Here is a 19,431-nt window from a genome sequence, read left to right as displayed (position 1 = left end):
AGTACAGAAGTTACTTGCTCAGAGATTAAAATTTATGACTCATAGCTCAGCATTCTTCCAGGGATACGGTGTTTTGGAATTCTGCTGTTTCAATGTAAGTCTGAAGTACTTGCAAATATAGTAAAGCCAATATAATTTCTACCAAGCAAAGAGGGTCATATGTTTAAAAAGGATGTCTCCCCTTTAATTGTAAACTTTGTGAAACAGGGATAAATTTCTTTTGTTCACATAAAAAATGATAATATTACCTTGTACATATTAGGTGGTCAAAAAATATTTGTTAAATAATAACATCTATACCTTTGTTATAAAATAACATTTATATAGCACTTTTTCAAAGTACTTTCTGTTACAGTCTCTCAGTTTTCCTCCTCGAAATTTCCCTCCCATGTGATGGAAAAACATAGGTATTACATCCATTTAATGAAGAAAAATACAATGTACAGGAAACAATGCTTGAATGTATATACATGCCAAAAAATTATAACTGCATTAGAAACTATGTATAATAATGAAGTGTTGCAGATTCTAGGGTGACTTTCCTTTAACCAATGTATATGGTGGACAGAAGCTGAGACCCCACATCTTTATCAACTTCCCATTCACTCCTGAAACTAACAATTGAGTGGGAACTGTTTTCTCTAGCTGTGGAGATCGTTTGTATTTATTTTCATTCTCGAATTGTTTCTCCTTCGTTATCCATCCAGAGACTCTAGATTTTCATTAACACAGTATGGCCTTAAGTTGATCGGCATTAATAGCTGTAGCAAAGAACAGAGGGAGAATCTTGGCAGCAGGGCAACAGGCAATTAAGGAATTATTGCTTCTAGTCAAAGTACTACTGACTGCTTCAGTCTGCCTAGTCGAGAGGGAGCAGGAGATACTTCTTCCTCAGTCCACTAGAGCCATATTACAGGGATTTATTGGGGTCTGGGCAATGGAGATTTAGTAATGTACTCTGCATGCCACCCTACCCTCCATGTTGCAATTTGGGAGATGCATCCTATTAATTCCAAGTAAACAGTAAAGTAGGACCAAGGAGAATTTAATATATACTGCCTGTTGACAAATATTGGTTATTCATAGATATATTCTAATTTAATATTGAGTTAAAACTTATGGGCTCTTTGGAAAGATTTTGGAACTTAACAGGAGGGGAACATTATAGTTGTAAAGGAAACTCTTACACCTGAGAACAGAATTAATAGGCTTATTTAAAGGTTAATAATTGATATGAGTAATAATGTCTGGAAAACAAAAATGCAATAATACCCTCTGGTATAGGCTGAATTGTGTCTGTTCAAAACTCACCTGTTGAAGTCCTAACCCCACTACTTCAGAATGTGACTATATTTGAATAGGGCCTTTAAAGAAGTAATTAAGTTAAAATGAGATCATTAAGTTGGACCGTAATCCAATATCACAAGTGTCTTTATTAAAGCGGAAATTGGGACACAGACATGTACTAAGGGAAGTCCATGTGAAGACACAGGGAAAGACAACCATCTATAAGCCTCAGAGAGGCTTCAGAAGAAACCAGCCCTGCCAATAGCTTGATCTTGGATTTCTCCAGAATAGTGAGAAAATAATTTTTTATTGTTTAAGCCCCCCTGCCTGTGGTTTTAGCAAACAAATACGTGTTAGTTTGTTCAAGTCAGTTAAAAGCAGGATCAGCATGCCAAAAGTTTGAATCAAGGATATAAAAAACAACTTTCAGAACCTTTTCAAGAATATATTTTTAGGAAAACAAAATGATAGAAAACAAAAGGAAATTTTGTATATCTGTATCCTCTATACCTATGACAAATTGAGATAAGCCATTAAATCTTTTCCCTTTTCCTCCCCACATCTCCAAAAAAAAAAAAAAAAAACATAAAACTGAAGGAGAAGAGATATTCAATAAGGGGAATCTTTTGTCGAAGGTAAAGTAATTTGTAAATCATAAATGAAAATGAAAATATTGGAAAGTAATTGTGTTTGTTTCTTATGACTATAGTAACAAAGTACCATGAACTTGGTAGCTAAAAACAACAGAAATTTATTTTCTCACAGTTCTGGAGCCAAAAGGCCATAATCAAAGTGTTAACAAGGCTATGTTCACTCCATAGTTGCTAAGGAAAGAACTGTTACTTACCTCTCTCCTGGTTTCTAGCAGCCTTTAGAATCTTAGCTTGCAGATACATATTGCTTCTTCACATGGTGTTCTCCATTTGTGTCTTTTCATTGTTTTCCTTTTGTCTGCCTGTCTTTGTGACTGTATTTCCCCTTCTTATAAAGACACCAGTCGTATTGGATTAGGGCTCACCGTAATGACCTCATTTTAACCTGATTACGTCTGTAAAGACCCTATTTTCGAATAAAGTTGTATTATGAGGTTCTGGGGGTTAGGGCTTTGACATATCTTTTGAGTGGGGCTCAACTTTACCCATAACATTGATGTATCAAAATGTTTCCAGTATTTATAATCTCTGTGTCATTGCTATTGTTTTTTCTTTAACTTTCCTGTTTTCCACAGTGGGCACGCATTGCTTTTATAATCCGAACAAATGTTATTCAAAAAATAAACAGGAAAAAAAATTCCTTTTGTAAAAGTCTCATTTTTAAAATATTCTCTGCATTAGCTCCCAGATTTTATGTTATGTAATTCTGTTAGGTTTAAATTGTTTTCTGATTCAGGAAGAGTCCATTTGCATTAATGTAACATTTAGCAATCTGTCATCTGCATAATTATACATCTGTGGTTGTAGGTAGTATAGAAAAAAAAAAACTCCCATCTCTGAATTAAAATAGTCTTTTAGCATTTGTTATCTGTAGAGAGCAGATTGGTGTTTTGGGTAAGAGGAGCACAATAAGAATAAAGAAGGCATTGAGTAATAGGTATATGAGGAGTGTGACCACTATCAGTTACCCTTAAGGCCTGAATTCCAAGGCCATGAAAGTTTTTTTCACAACTGAAGCAAATAGGAGAAGCATCCTTTTTAGGCATCTATGAAGACTGTCTTAGTATTTTGATTAAGCACTAAGCTTTTCACTGGTTTTGTATGAGTTATTGGTTAATGTTTTTTAAAAGTCAAATGTGGTTTTATAAATTTTTTAATGAACTTACTACTTTGTTTTTTTTAAAGATTTGCCTGCAATGGATAACCCAGTGTTTTTGGAATTACTTAGATTGGATAGAAATCTGCCATTATATTGCTACTTGTGTTTTCCTTGGTCCTGATTATCAAGTGTATATCTGTATAGCTGTATTCAAACATTTACAGCAAGACATTCTACAGCACACTCAGACTCAAGATCTGCAAGTTTTCCTAAAAGTAAGTATGTTTATATGGAGAGGAAAATGTTGAGTTAATAGCTAACTTTGGTTGCTTAATATTAGATACTTTTTCTAGGCACTCATTTAATCCTAAAAACCAATGGTGAGAGGTAGATACTATTATCATCCCCATTTTAGAGATGAGTAAACTGAGGCACAGAGTTAAGTTGCCCCAAACCGTATACCTAAAGTGGAACTGGAATATGAAATAAGCTGTCTGGATCCAACACTTTGTAACCCACATGCTATGCCAAAAAAGAAATATTGTAAAAATATTCCTATGGGCTATTTGGTCAATAAAAGTTTAATTTATTGGTTTGATACTTTTAAAATATATTTAATATATTAATTTCCTATGCTTTCATATTTTTATATTTTTCTAAACTTCCATTTTTATAAAAGATTTTCATGAAAGATTATTTTATCATAGCACTCATTTAAAAAAGTTATCACCAAATGTGGTGCTATTTTTAAAAAAGATATAGTTACTTTCTCAATTACAATAATGTCATTTTGGAAGTTGGGGACTTTAGAAAGTACATGAGATATAAATACATCCCAGTGTTCATTTTTTGGTGGAAATCTAGCTATTTGTTTACAGTTAAAAATCTTTGAACTTGGCTGGGCACAGTGGCTCACGCCTGTAATCCCAGCACTTTGGGAGGCCGAGACGGGCGGATCACAAGGTCAGGAGATCGAGACCATCCTGGCTAACACGGTGAAACCCCGTCTCTACTAAAAATACAAAAAATTAGCTGGGTGTTATGGCGGGCGCCTGTAGTCCCAGCTACTCAGGAGGCTGAGGCAGGAGAATGGCGTGAACCCAGGAGGCGGAGCTTGCAGTGAGCCGAGATCGCACCACTGCACTCCAGCCTGGGGGACAGAGCGAGACTTGTCTCCAAAAAAAAAAAAAAAAAGAATCTTTGAACTTAAAATGTTTCCTTATCCCTACTACCTTTGCCATCCCATAGGAACACATATACACGTATACACTAAAAACAACATTCATCATTTGCTAGGCTTTCTCTAGGTCAACAAACAGTTTCTATGTAAATTGATTTTATTATTTACCATTAAATACCTGCCAGGGTTATTTTCCATTTAACGATATTTGTCTTTAAATAAATACCATTGATCATTTAAGATTGCCAAATTATCATTTTTATTTCATCAATTCAGAATTCAAAAGGTTTTAAACTTTCGATATATATCACTAGATTATAAACAGTCTTAATGAAAAAGTATGCTGAGAAAAATGATTGCACATGTAGAGGAAAAACTAAGATAGAAAAATAAAAGAATGCTCTCTAAGAGGTGATTTGGAATACAGGAAGTGTTAAGCAAATTGAAATTATGTTGAATACAAAATGTAGGTTCATTTTCAGTAAGGGACATTTTCATCATCTACAGTGGTCAGTTATAGGAATTTCAGAGTCTGAAATTTTCCTGTACTCTTATCTGTCTGTATCCCCCAACCCATAATTCTCTAACATCTTATCCTACTTTAGTCTTTCTCACAGTTTTTATCACCATCTGAAATTATTTTATATGTGTTTTTGTCTGTCTTCCCTGGTAAAATGTGTAAGCTGTATAAGGACTGTGACTTGGTCTGTTTCATTTACTGATGTATTTTCAACAATATATCAAACAATACCTGGTAGATAATAGGTATTCAATACATATTTGTTGATTGCGTAAGTAAATAATGTAAATAAATAAATGGGAAAGATGAATAAACTTTGTTTTATTCACATCAAATAACAAACATTACTAAATTCATTAAGTGCCTACCACTTATTTTTCTTCCTATCAAAAGCATCATCTTTAAATTTGATTAATGTTGATTTACAGTTTCATCTCTCTTTTGACTATTTGAGGGAAAAATTATAATAGAGTTTGCAAATATTAACCTCTTTAAATGTGTCCCAAACCATTCTCCATTGTGTTTTCAGCATAATGCTGTCAGTTTAAAACTAAAGGATTAAATGGGGAGAGGAGATTATGACCTAAGCCTCTGTTAAATTACTAAAATTTGAATAGCGTTGGTTTAAATCCAAACTAAGAACATGTAGGCAAGGAATTAATTTTAGCATGTGTCCTAGAACTAACCTTACTTTTTACCCTTGTTGTTTTCATTTATCTGAGAGATTAGGAAAAATGTTTTTTTGATTGATACCATAACTTTACTTTTTTGTTGTTTTATTTTCAGTGGGTAGGTGTCAAAATTCACTGTTCTCTTTTAACGGGCACTCATTTTTCTTGTGAGATAAACTCTGGTATAGTTTATTTAAATATGTATTTACATATCCCTTTAACTACTCCATTTGGCCCTGAAATAGTCTCTTGTCTGTGAAGTATATATGTACAGCATTTTTCATTTATTCATATAATAACCAATAATGAAGTATTGATTAATGAACTCATTTTATTTTGCCTACCCTAGAAACATCCCCTGTCAAAAATACTCACATGATTTAAGAATTCCTCATTCAACTGAAGCTATAGAGATTGAACCTTGGAAATTATGTTTTACACTTTCCTATTCAAAATCTCAGATTTGTACAGAGGGAAAAAATACTTATCAATAATTCTTTATATAGGCCAGGTGCAGTGGCTCACACCTGTAATCCCCATATCTTGGGAGGTCAAGGCGAGTGGATAGCTTGAACCCAGGGGTTTGAGACCAGCCTGGGCAACATGGCAAAACCCCATCTCTACCAAAAAAAAAGTACAAAAATTAGCTAGGTGTGGTGGCACACACCTATAGTCCCAGCTACTGAGGAGGCTGAGGTGGGAGGATCAATTGAGCCCAGGAGGTCGAGGCTGCAGTGGGCCATGATTGTACCACTGCACTCCAGCCTGGGCTACAGAACAAGACCCTGTCTCAAAAAAAAAAAAAAAAATTCCCCATGTAACTGCATACCACAGCCATAATAATATTCTTGTATAGATTACTTAATCACATTATCCCCTCGCTCTACATATTTAATAATGCTTGCTTCCAAGAAGAATGAAGATAAAGTAAAACAAGATACTTCTACTTTTTGTTGTATATATTTATGTGGGCTTTATTTTATATTTGAGGAATGAGCTCATACTTCTTTTATCATAAAACTATTTTTAAGAAGAAATTGAATAAGTATATAAAAATAAATAGATCAAGCATCTGACTGTTATAAATGAGTTCAAATAATCGGGCCTAACAATTCATTTTCAAAATATTGAAAACCACAAATATGTTATACTTTCAGTTATTATCAGTTGTATTGAGGAACTGAAGATACACAATTCTTTTCCTGATTTAAATTTCATGTATTGAGATAAAATGACATGATAAAAGCATTGTTTTAGAAATAAAAATCTGTGTGCAATATTCAGTATCAAGAAAATATCAGTCCATTTGTAGTCACTTTGGTTTAGGCTCAAGATTTTAAATCAGGTGATTGAGGATATAGACTTATTGCCTACATTTCTAATAGCTCACTAAAGAGCTCTTCATGATTCCAAATCAATATATTAAAAAGATAAGTTGGAATTTCTTGGATCAGAAGGTGGTGTGAACACTAATAGGCAGAACTGGTTTATGGGGGAAAGAAAAACTTATTTTTCCTCTTCAGATTAGACCACTGAAAGATTAGATGAACGCCTTGGGTATAAGTTGATATCAACAAAACATTGTCTGATTGTTTCACAGTATCCTTTTAGACACAAGAAGAATGTGGGCTGGATATTAGAGCAGTTAAGTGCATCATTTTCATGCTGTGGTGATTAATGGATTAGTACCGAGCTAGAAGGCAGCCTCTGAAGATATGCTGAAGAAAGAGCTCAGTCCTTGGGCCCAGAATTCTAAACATTTTTATCTGTGACAGATGATGGTTCAGAAAGTCTGTAGATATTTCCAAGGGGAAAAACACCCAACAAAGTAAATATTCTGTAATATCCCAGCAACTGGGATATTCTTTCAACTCATTTGTAGCGCGCATACACACACACAAACAGGTTTAGTGACAGTTTAATAGTAGTTCATATGTGGATGTCCTGGTGTTTTAGTGAGCTGTGTTGTATTCTTCTCTAACATGCTAATAGGCTGTCAGCAATCTTGGCTTTAGTTTGTGAATTCAACCTGGGGACAAACTTCACTGAAATACCAGCCTAGAAAAAGATTGCCTTTCTGTGAAAATCAGGCTGTGAAGCCTTAAAATACTTAATTAAAGTGCATCAACTAAATCTTGCATATTGTAACAAAATCAATTTATAATTATGAAAAAATCAGATTAATTTCAACTCAATCAGTAAATTGTCAAGAGGGATTTTTTGTTGGTGCTATTGCAGCTGCTATTACCAGAGAATGTTGACAGGGTGAGAAATGAAGATCGGACTGAGAAAATCTGATTGAATACTAAGCTTTTATAAGATAAAAGTATACATAATATTTAAAACAGTTCACCATCTGAGCAAATATTTTAAAGGTATTCAATACAGTGTCAGCTGTGTTTTGCAGATACGTTTTCTGCATTGTCCTTATATTACTTGATTCTATCTGGTTTCAAATTCTAACTTTGCCACTCACTGTGTGAGCTCGAGTACATTGCTTAGACTTTTATGCTTGTTTCTTCATCACATAGGGTTGTTGAAGAATTAAATGAGATGATATTTGTAAAATACTTTTAGACCATTATCTGGAACATAGTAAGTACTTAAAAAAACTTAGCGGTTATTAAGTTGCTACATCCCTCTACTAGATTCTTCTTATTTCTTTGTTAACAGAAGAAGATATGTAGAGAATACAAGCAAAGGAAACATAATTTTCTGAGTGCATACCTACACTTTGGTGTACTTTTGCTCCCATTTTTCTCCAGCTCCTGAGACTTCTTAAGATATCATATAATAGTAATACCTGTCAATGACATTACCTTCACACCTTGGTCAGAAATACCCTCTTATACTGTTTCTGATCAGGACCTATTCCCTCATTAACCTAGCCAAGACTAAGTCAAGTCTCTGGTACAATCACGTATTTCCAAGTACCCTTCAGCTGAGTTTAAATCTTCAAGAACCACATACTATGTCCTGAATCTGTAAGAACTTCACGTTCTATCCAGAATTACAAACACTATATAAACTCCCTGGTCCTAAGAATCACTTAGGGTACTTATGAAAATTAATGTATTTAGATTCCTTCCCAGACCTGTTAAATCAGAATTTATTTGGCAGAAGCATGAGTTGTCAGATTGTAGTAGAAAATCTTAAGTAGCTTGAAAACCTTTAAAATACATAAAACTGTGAGCTTTGGAGTTGGTTGATAAATCAGAATCCAGAATGCCAATGCCAATGCCAAGGATTCGAAAATTTAAGGGACTGCATCCAGGAGTTTCTAATTTTACTGAACACCCCAGAAGGAACATAGTGGAAGAAACATTGCTTACCGGTTGTTATGTTTCTATCACTTTGATCAAGAAGAATATATATATATATATATACACACACATATATATATATATGTATATATATGTAAGACACAACACACAAAAAGATTATCTCTAGTAAGGGTAAAGAGCGGAACTATATTCATAAATCCTCCTTCTCTCAAGAGCTTTCTATATGAGATTTGACATTAATGCAAGTCTTTAACTTTTGTTAAGTATATGTTAAGTTCTATACCTTTTGTGGTAATTTTTTATTCTATATGTCTCATAATGTTATTAATAAAAGTCAACTCTTCCAGTTTAACCCACTCAAAGTAACTTACCTTACCCTTTTTTCTCTGTAATTTATAAAGAGCTATTATATTTTAAAAATCATCATTTTGCAAGGGCATTAATAATTAAATATTTGGGAAAGAATATATCAGAGAATATCTAAACTTGGTCCTGAATTCATAAACCAGGGTATACCATGTTAGCACACTGATCTTTTTGTGCTTTTTATCTGTTTACTACTGCAAAAGGCCTTGTCTTCAATTCAGATTTTAAGCTCACATGGCTTGCAGGAGTTCTAAACAAATTTCTGCTAAAAATTAGTATCTTCAGTATTTTTGCAAACATCAACTAATACAAATAACTTTTCAAGGTATTGGTATAGCTTTCTTTTCAAAATAGACAAATTTTTGAAGTTGAAAGAAAAGCCAGTAACATCCTAATATTTTAGATAAATGGCTCCCTTATATTCCTGGCAAGGGGTTGAGGAGCAGAGACTGGAGTCAGTAATCCATGATAGGCCCACCCATGCCTAACATCATATGTCTGTAGTGTGATAAAGAAAATGTAGGCAAGCCATTTCAAAGACCATCATTAATAAAAATGTGTTCTCATTATTTATGACCACTATGAATATCTTGAGTGCTTATTGTATGCCACACACTGGGCAAAGAGCTTTACAGGTATTGCTCATTCACTCATGGACTTATTCAACTATTTATTGTGGAACAACTGTGAACCAACTACTCTGCCCACATTGACCTTAAATTCTCCTGGAAGGCAAATAAATGAACAAATACGTAATATCTTAAGTATTGTAGACCTTATTCTATTTCTAATAAGGAAATCAAACATGGAGGAGTCTAAGGTGCCAGTTAGATAAAGAGGCCAGGCAAGACCACCCTTGATGGGGTAAACAGCTACCTGAATGAAGCAAAAGAAAAAGTCATAAAAAGAATTCCTAGGCAAAAGCCTGCTTAAATAGGAATAAAGGCAAGTGCAAGATCTCAGAGGTCGGAATGAGCTGGCTCACTTAGAGAGTGTCAAGAAGACCACTGTGACCAGAACAAGGTGAAGGAATGAGAAAGATAAGAGATGAGACAGGGACCAAATCATATAAGATACTCTAATCTATGGTAAGAAGTTCAGATTTCAGAATATTTAATCCAGAGAGCAATCATATGTTATTATTGTCTACATTTAACACATGAAAAATTGAGGCTTAGAGTCAATAAACTTACCCAAGTTCATACATCTAGTAACTAACATAGGAGAATTCAAACCCTTTCATTTGGTCTGAATCCAAATCCCATGTTCCTTTTACTATATCAAGTTGTTTTTCATTGACTAGTCTGATATTTTAATGAATGTCCTAGATTCAGTGGTCCCAAACCAAATGCTCTCAATAGTTAAAAGAAAACAGATGAATGCATATTTGAAATTTGAAACTGGACTTCTGTACACAAAGGAGAGAGGGAAACTACATATATACCATATTATATAACATTGAATACATCCAACATTGTGGTTTAGAATGGGAATTTTTAATACTTTTGGATGATTCAGCATTTGAAACTCAGAATTAATGAAGGCAGCAAATTATTAAAAACATACCAGTTGATTAGCATTAGATACAACAAACGAAATGCAATAAGCTCAAAATGAACTTCCTAACTAAAACTTAAATCATTCTAGTAGTAATCTATTAAAAAAATTTCTTGAGCAAATACTATGCTGTTAATATAAAGTGGAATAGTGTTGTTATTACCTTATGTAATTAATGCATCTGCTACTTAAATAATCGAGGCATTTATATTTTATATAGAGTTTGATATACTTTGGTCTATAAATGAAATGATAATGAAGCACTAGTCTGAGGAATTAGTCTGTTACAACTTGAACGATAAGCTGGCAGTCTAAATAGTCATAATTACAAGTAAAAGTTATCCACTAAAAAGGCCATTAGAGAACATTTAGGATAAGATGAAAAAATGTTCTACTTTGAAGACAAAATGTAAAATGTAGATATTTTGGAATTTTATTCAGAGCTAAAATTGCCTACAAATTTTCAATAATGAACTATATCATTTGAAAACACTCCTTTTTAAATGTGTATTAAAATTTTTCTCTTATGAAATAAGACGTTAATAGCCTTATGTGTCATTTTTATGGGTATCTCTTTGGTGTAGTTATCAGGGCATTTACAATTAATGTTTAAAATGGAAACCATGATTTCAAAAAATACATTCTGAGGAAAAAATATATTTAAATTGAGTTATAACTGTGGCTGTCCCTAGGTGGTTTTTATTAAAGTGAAACAATAATTAAAAGATGTTAAATATATATTGCTTATTTTTTGCCCAGAAATGAATTATTAGAGCTTTGTTCAAGTGCTGTCATCTCCTATTATAATTCATATTTAATGAACAATAAGTATTCCTTTGAAAATAATATGTCCTGAAACAGTTATTCTGCCATTGCATCTTTAGTCTCTGGTTAGAATAAGACATTACTATAATCCCTCCCCATCTTAGGTATAGTTTTAGTGAAGAGGTAGTTAAAGCCACGTCACACATAATTTGAATGAAATGAATGGATAAATTCATAATTGTTCCACGACTATAACAATAACTGTTTAAAATGAGTTCTTGAACAGTAGGATTGTTCTTACTCTGATCCTATTTTTTCCCCAAAGAAAAAAGTGAAATATTTTTAATGGGACAGGAATTTACAAAGACCCAGTATTTCTGCTATTCATAGGATAAAAATATTCCCTTTGACTCAGTTACTTATACATAAAATCAGAGACATGATATACACCTCAGTTGTCAACATTTTAGGGCAGGGCTCTTCTCACTCATCTTCGTGTCTTCAGTGCTAATCAAGAACCTTACGTATAATAAGAGAATGAATGAGTGAAGAAGTGAAAGAAGGATTGAAATAATTTCACAATTATCTTGAGATTAGAGCTCAGATACTTAGGTTGGAAGGTATTTGTTCTAGCCTTAATGATATTAAGTATATAACAACACCATTTCATTTCTTCAGCTGTAATATCAGCCTTGTAGATAAGTCGTTAATTTTTTAGAATGTGCCGACTAACCTTTCCCTCAAACTATGTAGATTTTTGGTAATGATGGCAAAATAAGAATAAAGTTACCCCAAGTTATATGCAAGCTGTGAATGGTTACTAACCATAAGTGACAAGTGATATCTGAAGCCTTTAAAAACATCTGTTCTCATCGAGATTGTGTAATGTTTTCCTAGCTATTTCTATATTGAGGTTTCTTCTCTATAAACTGCCTCTAACACAGTATCTAGTATATGATATGCATTGTCTTTTATTCTTTTGGGTTGCTTTTTTTTCTTCTTCTTATAGTAATTCTTGCCTTTAAACTATAAACTCCTGAAAGGCATGAATTTTCCAAAGTTTTTGTAACTTCTGAAACTCCTAACATTATAAATATTAATTACACTGAATCAAAGATGACTTTTCTTCTGCATATTTTGTTTTGCCTTGAGTGTAGGTACTGCGTAGATAGTATTTGGAGGTACTAAAAGGAATGGTCATAAAATTCCCTAAAAGACTCTAAACTGTTAAACGGGTGTTCTTACTGTTTATTCTTGAGTGTCTCGTTTGGAACACTAACCATTAAATTCCAAATTAGTATAGATGTGCGTAGTACCAACATTAGTAATTGCAGATTCTTGGAGGTTTTATGGACAGTAGCTTATACGACAGATATTTCTTGCACTATTATAGTATCCTTTGGTAGATAAGTTTTAGGGTCTTTACTAATTACAAATTTGAACAATCATTGTATAACATGATACTATATTTAAAATTAGGAAGATTTCCTTATCTGCTTTTGTTTTTTTGGTAGCTGTAAATCATTTTTGGTTTTGAAAATAGAAAACTTTATTTAAGGGGGACATATAGTTTCTTCCTGTCATATATATGCACAGCTCACTAAATAAAAAGCAATGACACATTTACTGGCAACATAAACAGCCCACCCCCATCTATAGCTGAAAATAAATGGTATATCAATTATTTAAAATTCATTAACTTGGAATTGTGTGTCTTACCCAAGTAAATAATTTTCCCTTTGTAATTTTTGGCAGGAAGAAGCACTGCATGGGTTTCGAGTGAGTGATTATTTTGAATACATGGAAATTTTGGAACAAAACTACCGAACAGTGCTGCTGAGAGACATGCGGAACATTAGACTGCAGAGCACATAGATCATGAGACACACGGTTTAAATTTAGGTTTTATTTATTTTTAAACACAGCAGGGGGGCTTGATGTTTTTCTGTGTCTGTAACAACATTTACTTTGTGAATATACATATTGTAAATACTGAGAACTATAATGATATATTTAAGTAGGTATGAGCTCAATTTGTGAATTCATTTTTGTAAATTTGTTGTTTTGTAAGGTCATTATAGAATCAGATCTAGCTTACTTTTAGTTCTTATTCATGTTTAAGAGTTAGTCCTGGCCAGGCGCGGTGGCTCATGCCTGTAATCCCAGCACTTTGGGAGTCTGAGGTGGGCGGATCATGAGGTCAAGAGATTGAGACCATCCTGGCCAAAATGGTGAAACCTCATCTCTGCTAACAATACTGAAATTAGCTGGGTGCAGTGGGGCGCCTGTAGTCCCTGCTACTTGGGAGGCTGAGGCAGGAGAATCGCTTGAACCCGGGAGGCGGAGGTTGCAGTGAGCCAAGATCGTGCCACTGTACTCCAGCCTGGCCACAGAGTGAGACGCTGTCTCAAAAAAAAAAAAAAAAGTCCCAACTTACATCTCCTTTATTCAGGTGATTTAAATATTTTTTCCAGTGAATTTGGAAAGGAGAAGTAATAGTGTAAATAATATTTTGACTAGCTGCAGAAAGCCTGTAAGACAAGGAAAAGACAGTATTTCTTCCATTCTTTATGTCTGTACATGTAAAGGAAAATGGATAAAACCACAACTGCTTCTTTTACATGTGGAAGAACAATGATACTATTTACCATGGCAAGTGGTAGGAAAACTGTTGTCCTTGGACATAATTGTTTTTTAGGAGTTGCTTTTGATACCCATATCAATTTATAATTCTTTGTTTGAAATGAAGTCTTTACATGGTTCATTGAAGAGATAGATTGGTTATTTCATACTGATAAGCATTCTACTCTTATTTGTTATGCATTTTCCTTAGTGATATATTTTACTTGTACTGAACTTGAAAATATAAAGGAGAATACATTTCTAAATTATTTTAAATGGCTAACACTATGATTTGTCTTATTTAAATAGATGTCTCTGCACCGGTAAGATTAATACAATATGTGAATGTCTATTTTTTATATCTTAACTCACAATGAGTATATGAAAGATAATACACGAATATATTACATTATTCATTTTTAGTCATGAGTTTATTTCAATAAGTTTTTCTAATTGTAGATACTGTTTTTTATTCTTTCCTTGTATCTAAATATAAATCAACCATTAAAATCATTCTAACTCTAACCCTGCTTTTTTTTTCCTTTTTAACTAAAAGTGGATCATTGACAAACTAAGTTTTTCATTTAGCATGATCAAATAACTGGTACTATACAGTTTTCAATTTAGTAATATTTAGGCTATTGCAATATCAGCCTTCCAAAATCAAGATTTATGCTGTAAATGCCAACAATAGCTTCTCAGTAATAGTGTTCCTAAAGGGCATTGTAAAGTTGAGAAAAGTAATTTTAGCAAGTTAATTTGACATATTGCGCACTTTCACTTCAGCCGCTGTGAGTTAAAAGAGAGTCATAGATGACTCGAAATACTAAGCTTTGTCTACTTTCAAACTTAATTTTGAAAAGCTGTTCCGTGGAAGCTGTAATACATGTTTATGGTTCCATTTCTTCTCATTCTTTTCCTGAGTTATTGTTATGGGTCCTAAGAATCGTGCAGCTTTATTTCTTTTTATAATTGTGTACACGGTAGTTGGAAATACAAATGGAGAAGAATGAACTGTAATTTAATTTTATGATGTCCATTGGTGATTTTCATTGTAAACTGAGGTAAGATCTAGATTCTAACAATTACATTTTTGAAAAAAAATAACTTCAGCTAGAGCTAGAAGGCTTTCGTCTTCATTTGACATATAAGTGTCTTATGAACAATGACCTAGCAATTTGTTTGGTGAAAGAAAATGTAAAATATAGTAGGTAGTGTAGCTATCATTATGAGTTATTTCTATACTTACTTTTAGAGTACCCTTTAGAACAATCATTCCCTGTCATGCCCCTTGGTTTTATTTTTAATTATTTAAAATGTAAGTCCTTAGACTTTATTTCTAATTTGTGGAGGGGTAACTCATACATTTTATAGGATTCAATTACAATAAAATATGTTATGATATAATGTAAAAAGGTTTATGAAAAAATTCATATATAAAAAGATTCGAATATCTGCTTTCAAAATTTCATATTTGTAGTTCTATCTCCTCATAATACTCTCCTAAAGTATCATTGGAGGTAAAATAAGCCTCAGAAATTTATCTGAACTTTCACACAAGGTTCTACATGAATTTGTGATAAGTAAATAATGATGTGCTCTCATTGGAATTTCCAATTTTCAGATGTTAAATTTTGTTGTTTGTTCATTAAGCAGATACATTTTAAGGGTTACACATATAATGAATTTTTTTAAATATTCAAGATAGCACAATAAATGATATACAGCATCTCAAAGAATTCACAGTCAGCATGGGGAGGTGAATAATTTTAAAACCATGGAAAAATAGTGATAAAGATGACCAATGTGAATTGACCTCCAGATGTGATGACCTTGACCTTGATAAGAGTAGTTTTGATTAAGTAAGTGAGGGCAAAAGTTTTGATTGGATTCGGTTTAAATGACGGTGAGAGGAAAGATTTTAGGAACTGCTCTTTCTAGGAATATTGCTGTAATGGGTGGAATAGGAATGGCAGCTAATGCAGACTGGGACCAAAAGATGCTTTTTGTTTGTTTTTGTGAGTGTGTTTTGTTTTTGAAATGCGAAATGGAAACATGTTTATATTTGGATGGAAATGATGCAGTAGAGAAGGAAAATTGATGGTAGAGAGGAAGAGCTGGAGTAAATGTCATGAATAGATGTAAGGGGAATAGGATTTAGTGAATAAGTAGTGGAATTAGCCTTTGCTAGGAGCATGGACACTGCATTTAAAGTAACAGAAGGGGAAACAGAATAAATGGGCACAGACATAGAGTAGGCATTTGTGCATTTTTTTTCTCAGTGATGTAGGAAACAAGGTCATCTACTAAAAATTAGAATAGTAAAAGCTTTGGTAGTTTTCAGGAGATAAGAGTATGTGAAATAATTGTCAAAGAGTGAATGGAATAGGAAAATAAGTGTTATTGTGATTTACTGGTCATGAGATGAGTTAGCAAAGTTTTATGTTTTTCTCCAGCTACCTTACACTGTGCATGGGTTGGCAAGGAGTAAGTGGTGAGTTGGGTTTAACCAGAGTTTTGCTTTAGCCAAGAGAATACAGTAAGCAAGGAAGGGCACAAGGGAGTTGATGTTATATGCAAGTTAATTTTTATAATATTGTGACCGTGGTGTTTAAGCTGGATCAAAAGGGAAGTGGAGACAAGAGGGTGGTTATGTATGGTACAGTGAAAAGTTGATAGGATCAATTGATTGTAGGTTCTTATGTATTGAAAGATTATTTGATTTGAAATCCTCCAGAGAGGAAGGTGAAATGATTAGACCTAACAACTGTTAAGTAAAATGCTTAAAATTGAGATTTTAGAAGGGGTTGACCATGAGAATGAACAACTAGAGGAAAGAAGAGAGATGAGATTATGTGAATAAAGGAAGTCAAGGAGCTGAGGTTTTGGTTTTGGAAGAATTGTCTTTTTGGATACTGGAGTTACCAAAATAGTGACAAGGAATTATTTTGAATAGCTTGAAAATGAGCCAAAAGCTAAAATCTTCAAGGATTGGTCTAGAAAGAAAAAAATGACAAGAGGACATCTGAGATGCAAAAATAAATGGAAACCAAAGGCAATGGTACATAATCATTATTTTAATATAGTATCTAATTTGTTAATAAAACGTACCTAATTTCTTTGAGGCCTTCGATTAGTCTGGCATTTCTTACACATAAAGTATAAGCCACAAAAGAAAAATTGTTACATTTTATGTACTTCTTTAAAATAAAAAAGCACTCAAAATATACTCTCAAATAAATGAAAAAAGCTGTAAGATAATAGATTTGCAGAACATAGCTAGTAAAGAACCTTATATTCAGAATATGTGAAATTTCTAACCACTCAACAGTAAGAGAATGAACAAACAACAAAATGGAAAATTTCTGAACAGACACTTCACCAAAGAAAATATACACAATTGACAAGCACACAAAAAGAAACTTATCACCATTAGTTTTAGAGAAATGCAAATTAAATCCACAAGGAGATAACCACTACACACTCACTAAAATGTCTAAAACTAAAATACATAAAACGAAACAAAAACCTAATTTCAATGGCTGGCAAGAGGTGGAGCAATTGGAACACATGGTCTCTTATAGGAACAGGAAGTACAATAGCCATTTTGGAAGCTGAGTTTTTCGTTTTTGTTTTTTGTTTTTGTTTTTTTGTTGTTGTTATTTTTTGAGTTAAATGCTTAACTCAGTATATGACTCAGCGAGGACTCAGTAATAACCCCTCTAGGTATTTACCCAGAAGAAAATACATTTCCATATGCAGATTTAAATGTGATTAATTACAGCTTTATTCATAATAGCCCTAACCAGAAACCAACCTAAGTTTCTTTCAACTGACGAATAGAAAAACAAATTGTGGTTCAGCCATAAAATGGACAACAATTTAGCAATAAATATAGCCAGCTAGCTACTGATGCACACAAAATCATGGATAAATCTGAAAAGCATTATGGTGAGTGAAATAAGCCGGACACAAAAGAGTACATGCTATATGATGTCATGTATATGAAATTCTAGAAAAGGCAAATCTGAAAATTCTAGAAAAGGCAGAAAGAATATTTGTGGTTTCCAGGGGCCAGCAGGTGAGGAAAGAAGATTGACTTCATAGAAGAAAGGACTTGTATATCATAATTGTAGTGATAGCTACATGACTGGATACATTTTAAAAACATTTTGACATGTATGCTTAAAATGGGTGAATTTTATTATATGTAAATTCCACCTCAATAAAGCTTTATCAAAAAAGGATAAATACTACAAATAAAAACTGACAGTTTATCCTAATGAGTTTAACATAGCAGTATGTTAGCTGTAGGTTTCCCAGGGATGCCATAACCAGGTAGAGGAAGATCCCTTCTATTCTTACTTTGGTGTGAGTTTGTTTTTTTTTTTTTTAATCAAGAATACATTTTTTATTTGGAAGTGATTTATCAAATACTTTATATAAAAATTATCATTTTTTTCTTTTTTTTCTGTCAATATATTGACATGCTGATTTTTGAATGCTCAACCATCCTTGCTTTCCTAAGATTAACTCTACCTGGTCATGATTTTATCATTTTTACGTATTGTCAGATTTGATTTGTTAAAATTTTGCTAAGTATTTTTATATCTATGTTCATGAAGGATTTTTTTAAAAGTTTAAAAAATCTTTTAAACAACTGTACAAGTGCAGGTTTGTTACATAGGTAAACTTGTGTCATTGGAGCTTGTACAGATTATTTCATCATCCAGGTATTAAGCCTGGTACCCATTAGTTATTTTTGCTAATCCCCTCCCTCCTCCTACACTCCCACCATCCAAAAGGCCCCAGTGTGTGTTATTCCTCTCTGTGTCCATGTGTTCTCATCATGAAATATATTTATCCATAGTTTTCTTTTTTTTGGTTTTGGTAGCAGGGTAATGCTGGCTTTATAAAATGAGTTTTGAAGTGCTCTTTCATCTATTTTGCGGAAGAGTTTGTGTATAAAATGGTATGTTTTTCTAAATGTGTGATGGAATTCCCCAGTGAAACCTTTGTGATAAGCAAAACTAAAAATTCAATTTATATCATAGCTATCTATCTATTCAAATGATTTCTTCTTGAGAGAGTTTTGGTAGTTTCATTTGAGGGATTTCTCCATTTCTTCTAAATTGTCAAATTATTGACATCAAGTTATTCATGATGGTTCCTTATCCTTTTTAGTATCTATAATTTGTGTTGATGTCACTGCTCACATTGTTGATATTTGTAATTTGTATGTTCTTTTTTTCTTGATCAGTTTAGCTAGAAGTTTATGAATTTTATTAATTTTTTTTTTTTTTTTTTGAGATGGGGTCTTGCTCTGTCACCCAGGCTGGAGGGTAGTGGCGCGATCTTGGCTCACTGCAAGCTTGGCCTCCCAGATTCACGCCATTCTCCTGCCTCAGCCTCCCGTGTAGCTGGGAC

The 19,431-nt window shown here is 33.1% G+C and overlaps 1 protein-coding gene across 4 annotated transcripts in view; it reads left to right on the top strand.

Moving 5' to 3' along the window:
- The window catches only part of TBC1D32 (TBC1 domain family member 32), a 251,985-nt gene extending 237,569 nt beyond the window's left edge, over positions 1-14,416 (top strand). For all 4 annotated transcript variants that reach the window (XM_009451911.5, XM_063813400.1, XM_016956235.4 and 1 more), the window contains 2 exons: positions 3,126-3,314; positions 13,138-14,416. In XM_009451911.5, coding sequence (XP_009450186.3) covers positions 3,126-3,314; positions 13,138-13,257 — 309 coding nt within the window. In that variant the 3' untranslated portion in view covers positions 13,258-14,416. The remainder of the gene's footprint in view (positions 1-3,125; positions 3,315-13,137) is intronic.
- The last annotated feature ends 5,015 nt before the right edge of the window (positions 14,417-19,431 follow it).

The sequence above is a fragment of the Pan troglodytes genome, chromosome 5, assembly GCF_028858775.2.
Source record: "Pan troglodytes isolate AG18354 chromosome 5, NHGRI_mPanTro3-v2.0_pri, whole genome shotgun sequence".
In the NCBI taxonomy this organism is placed as follows: domain Eukaryota; kingdom Metazoa; phylum Chordata; class Mammalia; order Primates; family Hominidae; genus Pan; species Pan troglodytes.
This window is presented reverse-complemented; position numbering and strand designations above follow the sequence as displayed.